Here is an 8,381-nt window from a genome sequence, read left to right on the forward strand (position 1 = left end):
TTTAATATATAACAAAAATAGTTATTTTTAATTTTTTCATTTCTAAATTAAAATATAGATGTTACTAAATTTATTAATTTTAAAAAATATCAATTCTAATTATATTTTCAGAACTCACAGGTGAAAAATGTCAAACAACTTATATTTATATAATGGACTAGAGAAATATTAGTTTTGTGCTGACTGAGTCGTACTATGAGATACAAATACACATAGGGTTATAATCCACTAGACTTTAGAAAATCGAGAATCCAACCTTCTTTTGATTATGGCTTTATGCAGAAGTAGTAAGTTATTCAACTGGTATAGAACTGTCGATACACGTAAACACGATACGAAACGATACGAATAATTAGTGTTCTAGTTCGAAAATTTGATACACGAACATGAAAGTACACAAAAACAAAAAAACACGAATATATTTAATATTGGGTTTGGGTTTCCGATCTAGGTACACGATACGAAACAAAAGTAAACTGAATAAATAAATAGTTAAAATTTTAAAAACATATAATATACATATATATCAAATGTGAATTTACATATTCTAAATAACATATATATAATTGTAAATACTAAATTATACTACCTCCGTCCCGGTAGGTTCTATACGTTCACTATTTGCACGTATTTCGAGTCTTTTATAAATTACGGTTTTATAATATCTTTTTATTTTTTTTTTATGGAATTAAAGTTTAAACATAAAACTTTTATTCAGAAAAAAAATTAAAAAAATATTATGGAGATATGTTTTAAACGAGCATTGATAAGCGTGTCAAAAAGTAATGTATAGATATCAATTGAACATAGAGAGTATTCTATTATTCCCCGATTATGTGAGCACTTCACTATTTCACTTTTAGACTCGGGCATTCATGGGTTTTAAGACATTTGTTACGGTAAACTAAATTTGTTAATTTATTTTTAAGACATTTTAATGGTAAATTAAATCTATACTATTTAGTTTTAGATTCGTGGTTGTGGATGAAAAAAACAAGTAAGATTAAGTCGTTGACTTTATGTTTTTAATTTCTTTTGAATGTTGAACAACTTATAGTTTGTTGTACACAAGAATATTTTCACTTGTTTCATACTTTTTTATTAGGAACTTTGTTGTTCACTATTCAAGACCATTTAATTATATATTACATTTTTTAACAATTAATTTTTTTCGTATATAATTCGTGAACTTTAGTGTACTAAAGCGGGTAAACACGAATATATTAGTTCCGAGTTTGTGTTATCAAATTGGTACACGAATCCAAATCCGGGTCGGGGTATATGAATCCAAATCCGGGTCGGATTCGTGTTTAAAATTTGATACACAAAAACACGAAAATACACGAAATGTTAGTACACAATAGGAAACGTTGTCAGGTCTAGCCATGTACGTGTATGTTATTGAGAAGAATTCCGTGGTTGGAGAGAGCTAGAGCACATCTAATTATTAGCCATGTTAAACAACACTCTAATTTAGAAACACTTTAACTGAACAAAAGCTTTTAATGTAAGAAAGCAATCCAAAGGACAAACTAGCCACAAGAGGTCCTTGATGGTACTACATGGCTTATTGAGCACCAAACAAGCTCTTGAACTGTATAATCAAACTCACTCGGAATAGTTTAAAAGAATAACAAAAGTGATGGGGACACTCCTCATTTAAGTTTGACAAACCCATGTCTAGTAGTTCATTGTTTCTTTGTTCATCTTTTGGTATACAATTGCATGTTAAGTTGTAATATGATCCTTTTTAATTATACTACTGCTCACTGATAACGACTATGCCAGGATATTTTTCGTCTAAACTCGTTTCCTTTATTGTTATATGAATGCAATGAATGTGTAAACTTGTATAGTCGACACTCGACAGTATACTTGTTGATATATATAACACATGAATGCAGTCCTCCTGATAATTGTGATCTTATGTCACTTCTGACACATCACAATGCGAGATGGCTATAAATTGTACTGAAACTTGGCAGGTGTTCGTGTGTTACATAATTAAATTAATTACAAGTAAAAATCTACATGATGTGTTTAATATGGAGGAACATATGTCTTACCTGAAGCATATATATTGATACAGGTGTTGGTTTGAATTACAATGTTATTGAGCAGAGAAATATGTTGTTAGTGACTGAGAGTACTTAACTTTTTTCTTTTGTTAACGATTATTCTTAATCAAACTTTATTTTTCTTTTAGAAAGTGTAGAATGGTAATAACTTGCTAAAAAGATAAGAGTTACAAATCATAGAAACATCTGTTATAATTAAAATCCTGTCTGATTATTTGCTACTACAGTATAAGAATAGCAATTAGTTGAGAATAAATTATTTAGCTAAGAGAACTCACAAAATTTTAATCTACATTCATGAAGAGATACCATTACATTAAGATTTTTGATAAATATTATTACATTCTCACACAAACCTATATGCTTAAATCATGCAATTCTAACACCTGTTAAATATGAGTTGCTCCATGTAACTAAATATATGAACAATATATATATAGTATAGATTATTTATTTTATAATAAAGAACCAAGTTGCGAAAAAAGTTGAGAGAAGCAAAAAAGTATGTATCTATACATATGCAGCCTTAGTTCTTTGCTCCAGGACCAGAATTATGGTGCAGCTGCTGATATAATGCGGCCATTCGACTATATGCGTCCATTGTCATTGGCTGCAAAAATTGAAAAAGAATAAATCAAATTCTGATTCATTTATTAAACAATGGCATTGCACTACGACAATCTAGACTGTTCATGACTGAGAATCTATGCAATTGAGAAATTAAGGACAAAATACATGTATCATAAACATTTATGTTTATTATGCAACTGCATATAACAATAATAACCACTGTCCCAAAAATATACTACATATATTATCCAATTTAGATGTATTTAATTACCTGAGATTGACATGCAGCAAGAAATGTAGACACAGGGTCCTGCATTACTGATGCCGGTGTATGTAAGCGGTGATCAACCCTACCCCCTTCCCACGAATTCAAAGGGGAGATGAACGCGGAGGGATGAAGAACCGATGGAGATACTGCAGCCATGTTAGTGCGGCATGCCATGGCGGTGTTTAAATCCATGACATGTCCCATACCCATTCCCATTCCCATCCCCATGCCCATACCCATCATAGGGTTCATCATTGACATTTGGAGCTGTTGTTGCATGGCATATGGTAACATCATAGGAGACATGTTCATTCTATTCATCATACTCACTTGTGCTTGAAGTTGCTTCAGGTATTCAATGACTTCATCAAGCATAGAAGCTTTATCTGTCTGAAATTTGTTGAAATTAAGATTATAGTTTACAATTTGATGAGATAGATTAAGAGTGATATGAATAATGTAGAAAATATACAAACAACTAACAAGTGGGAAGGCATTAATGTGACAGCACAGAACAAGAACAAGTAGCAACAGTCTTGCTGTTTTATGTTTGTGGACTAGCTTTTTTGGATATATTCCATGAACAAACTGATACATTAATTAAGTTTGGACCACACTTCTCCGTGACATTTCTATTGTTTTAATTGACCTTAATATTACTATATTACACAGGTTAAATTGTCGGTCAAATTACTAACATGTATGCATATAACCAGAACCTAAACAGCTGACAGGTGTATTTACACTAAAAAAACAGTTAAATTACATATGATAACTGAGATGCAAAATAGATAAGTATCAAGGAAAGATTAAATATTACCCTCTTTTGTTGTGTTTCTCAAGGAAATGAAAAAAAGAATAAAATTACAAAAATGCTTAATTACCTTACTAGAATTGGGAACCAGCTTCTGCAGTGTCTTCATTCTTTGGTTAATCCTATCTCTTCGTTTCTGAGAAAACAATAAGAAAACGAATTGTTTCAATACATAACTATCGAATAGTTATAAAAAGTAATATAAGAGGCAGGAAGACACAGATGTATATGATGTATAGATGATAATGATTAAGCACATAAAAAAGCAATTATAGATAGCTAGATACCCTCTCGGATTGATTATGGACGGCAGCTGCTCTAGTCCTTTTAGCTGAAACTGATGATTTTCCGTTTGTTTTCTTCTTTGGTTGTTCATGAACTGTCACCCTCTGCAAACAATATTGCTAGTTTAGACAGTAAAATAATATAAAAATTCAACCTGAATTAACTAATTGTAGCATGAAATTAGGTATCAATTAGCCGTTTTTTATTTTCTATAATGCTTTTATTAATTAGGATATTATCATGTCTTGAATATAAAACAAAACTTGCACATAAATATTACATATCTGAAACTACTCTTACTGAAGTAGCTAGCTACTCTAACGTTCGAATACTTGTTTAAGCGCGAATTGGGTTTGTTTTTTTTCATACTTCAATCATGAAATTTGTGAGACGACTCAAACATTCTTCACTTTTATACAAGTATATATGTTGTAAATTCTACAAATTAATCACTGGTTCTCACCGTTGACAAGTTCAAAATTGTTATGCTATATGCTAATTTGGTAATTTATATATAGCATTATAATCAACTAGTTGTATTTTTAGTACGTGAACTATTACATATTTTCACACTAATTACAAAGTATGAATCACCTGACGTTTGCTATGACAAACGGAGTCGTGGTCCTCACCGGAACACTGCTTTCCGGAGCTTGTGTCTCCAGGGGAACCCATAGAGGGAGAAGTGAAACCTCCTGTCCCGACTTCCTTCTCGCACGTATCTAGAGTCACCTGTCTACTATCTTTACAAAACGTTGCACTCTCGGATCCACTATTATCAGGGCAGCTACTCCACTCATTTTCTACAGGCACCTTTACACGCCGTGCCCTCACCTTCTCAATTGGCACAGTGGCGCCACTACAGGACTCAACATGTGTGCCAAAACCCGAGTCCATGGCCAGCAACGAGGATCCCTCGCGCATGTTTGTGCAAGGAACTAGCGCATCCACTATCCCAGTGGATGAGGCAGTGAGTTTAGTAGTTGCGGTGGGGGTAGTGGCCAACATAGATTTGTGGTTGTTAAACCATGGCACGAGTTCGTTGTTGGAATTTCTGAGAAATTTTTGGTTGGGTAAGAAGGTGGCTTGATCAACTATGGACTCTAGGGTGCCGCCAACGCATGTCTTATCCCACATGAATTTGGTTGTAGAAGGCAGTCGTGGTTGCCCTAGACCATGCATAGATAAGTTCCCATTTTCCCATGTCAGCTCTGCTACTTCATAATCTGACCTGAAAATTTACACTATATTATAAAACGATCAACTATGGACTCTAGAGAGAGAGAGAGAGAGAGAGAGAGAGAGAGAGAGAGAGAGAGAGAGAGAGAGAGAGAGAGATTGTACGTAGGAACATCGGGAGTCAAGGAGAAAGAACTGGATTGAGAAGTGAGCTTTAGACTACCATCAAGATCCCAGCCAGGTACACACTGACTCATCTTCTTGATCAGAAAAGAAAAATTGTTGTTGTTTAATTAACCATAAAATAATGGCTTCCTACTTCGTACTATGAGTTCAGAGAGAGAGAGGGGAGGAGGTAGTAGGCTAGTAGCTAGAATCTAATTTAGATTGCATTTGATATATGTGGCTATGGATGCTGGATACAGTTGTGCAAGAAAGCAGCCTTTGGGTATTTATTTTAAAGAGAGAAGTAGATAAGAAGATACAAGAGGAAGCTGGGGAACAAATGGTCCATGTAATTTAGTGATTACAGAAAGAGAAAAGAGAAAAAGAGGTGGTTGTAGCTGGTAGCTGGAGATGTTTAAGTATCTTTTCGAAGTGACTTAATGAGCACTGGATGACTAATTGACCATGTGAATTGGGTATAGATGCGATCAGAGCACACTGATCCATCTTTCTTCTCAATCATGAGAAACCTCCTTTCTACGTACCTTTTCCTGTTCAGTGTTGTAAACATCGCCGATGATTCCAATTTATCGGGCGCTTAATCGGTATGCGGCAGCCTGACGATCTTTTTCATGAGAATCGTTAGTTTATACGTTTTTCTCAAACATCGATTAAAGACGGAGAAAATCGGGTCAAGTACGGGAAAAATCGGGTCCGGCCAAAAAGTCAAGTGATGTACACTGTACATACTTATATCAATTTTGGGTTCTTTTTCACACAAATATCTCTGCTTTTTGTTTAAGAGCGGGAAAGAGATAAAAGGGAAACCTAACATTTTATTGATGTACAAGAATCAAGATTCAGAATTAAGATCAATACTTCAAATCAAGGTACTCTGTAGTTTGTACTCTTGAAATCTTGGTTTAATTTACTTTCACCTCTAACTTGTTATATGAATGTCGAGTACTGAGTTACATATAGATAATTAGATATGCAAAAGTTTGAGCTTGGTCATTTTTTTATGATTCTTTGTTCAATATTTGGTTATAGCTCACTGGGTCATAGTATTCTTGAGTATTCTTGAGTAATTAGCTTCTCTTTAACTTATATCGTTGTGATATTGTGTTTGTAATTAGTAGTTTGTTGTACATATAGTGAAAGTTGTAATTTTATTGCATATTTGTGCAGAATGCAAAATTCTACTCATCCTATTGATACTTCCGATAATATATTAAAAAGTAAATCTGACAATTAGAGAACTTGACGAAGATTGTGGAGTGTGGCGATGAAGATGAGTCCGAAGGTTCAACAAACACATTCGAAGAGACAATTAGAGAACTTGACGAAGATGATTTTGATTCAGAAGAAGAACTAGAAATTGATGATGATTTTATGTTCCGTGACACATATTTGAACTGTTGGTGATATTTTGAAGCCTAGGCAGATCTTATAAATAACCATTTTTGTTAATGCTCTAAATATATAGTATAGGGCAAAAAAACTTAAGTCACGCAATGTGTAAGTATAGGCTTTTGATTTTTGAGGACGGCAAGTGCCTGACTGATATGCTAGTTCTGAATTCTGATATATAAATTGGGATGTAATTATGTAAATGTTAGTGATCAAGTTAATAGATCACTTTTTGTAAACCTGGGGACTTGGTAATATAACCATTTGATGTTGTATTAAATTACTAGCATAAGTTGTGTATACCATATTTATATTTATATTTTTTTAAAAAAATATTAAAGTACTTCCAATTAGTGGTCCGATTAATTCTTACGATTAATCCCCGATTTACTGATTAATCCCTACAAGGTACCTTCACCGATTATGTCCGATTAGCGATTTTTGGAACACTGTTCCTGTTATATAAAAAAAATACCCGTGCTGTATTATTTTAGACAAAAACATGAAAAATTTCGAACATCCCTACTTGTTCGATACATGAACCCATTTCAGCATGCCTTTACCATTCTGCACTGTTAAAATTCAAAAACTACCAACTCAATAAAGAATATGTTAGAAAAAGGAAACTTTGAGATATGTTTTAAATATGTTCTTGATGTAATTTCTAAAATTATTTGTTACAAGTTGTTCTTGTAATGAGTACTTAAATTTTCATATTTGAATCTAAGTCATTTCCTTAGTGTAATATATATAGAAATTGACGTGAAGTTAGTAGTTTGAAATGAGTTTGTGAGTTTTGTCCGATATTGATTAAGTAAATAGGGGTGTAGTACTTTATATAGTATCATGTGCAACAGTAGTATACCAACTACTAAGACATGTGGGTGTGCATGGTGTTATTGTGTGCCTCAAGCGCGGCACACACGCGCCGCCGCCTCACCACGATTCAGGTCGGGTCGAAGGGCGAATGTCTTGGCGTCTCGTGTACGTGAGGCGACCTGGGCGAGGAATTTTACTACTTGTTTAATTAAAATAATTTCTGACTTGTTATATTATTTTAATATGAATATTGAATCTGTGTAACAGGAAATATCAGTATTTACTGATATGAATACTAATCAGCCTTGGATCAGGATTTGCTAAGACTATCAGATCCTGACGTGCCTAGATCAGGATTTACTGAAATGAGTTCATGTAATCCTGACGTGCGTGGATCAAGATTTGCTGAGACTATCAGATCCTGACGTTCCAGGATTCAAGGCATCGAAAAAGCGTTGTGAAGAGTGAAATTGACTCAATTGTTTCCAACGGAACATGGGAGTTAGTTGATCTCCCTCCTGGGTGTTCTACTATTGGATGTAAATGGATCTTCAAATGGAAGCTAAACCCTGATGGCTCAAAAGATAAGTACAAGGCTAGACTTGTTGCTAAAGGCTTTAAGCCAAGGGAAGACATTGACTATTTTGATACATACTCTCCTGTTGCCCGAATGATAACAATCAGAATTCTTATTGCATTGGCTTTCGTACATGGTCTTATCATCCATCAAATGGATGTAAAGATAACTTTTCTTCATGATGCCCTTGAAGAAGAGATTTATATAGATCAGCCT

The 8,381-nt window shown here is 33.8% G+C and overlaps 1 protein-coding gene across 1 annotated transcript; it reads right to left on the minus strand.

Annotated features, from left to right (window-relative positions):
- Positions 1-2,352: 2,352 nt before the first annotated feature.
- Positions 2,353-5,829, minus strand: LOC141724187 (transcription factor UNE10-like). Its single transcript, XM_074526207.1, has 6 exons — positions 5,360-5,829; positions 4,610-5,246; positions 4,018-4,119; positions 3,801-3,866; positions 2,920-3,306; positions 2,353-2,688 (listed from the first exon to the last, which is right to left on the minus strand). The coding sequence occupies exons 1-6, from the start codon at positions 5,449-5,451 to the stop codon at positions 2,605-2,607; spliced, it is 1,368 nt and encodes a 455-aa protein (XP_074382308.1). The 5' UTR covers positions 5,452-5,829; the 3' UTR covers positions 2,353-2,604.
- Positions 5,830-8,381: the final 2,552 nt, after the last annotated feature.

This window comes from Apium graveolens, chromosome 5, assembly GCF_009905375.1.
Source record: "Apium graveolens cultivar Ventura chromosome 5, ASM990537v1, whole genome shotgun sequence".
NCBI lineage: Eukaryota > Viridiplantae > Streptophyta > Magnoliopsida > Apiales > Apiaceae > Apium > Apium graveolens.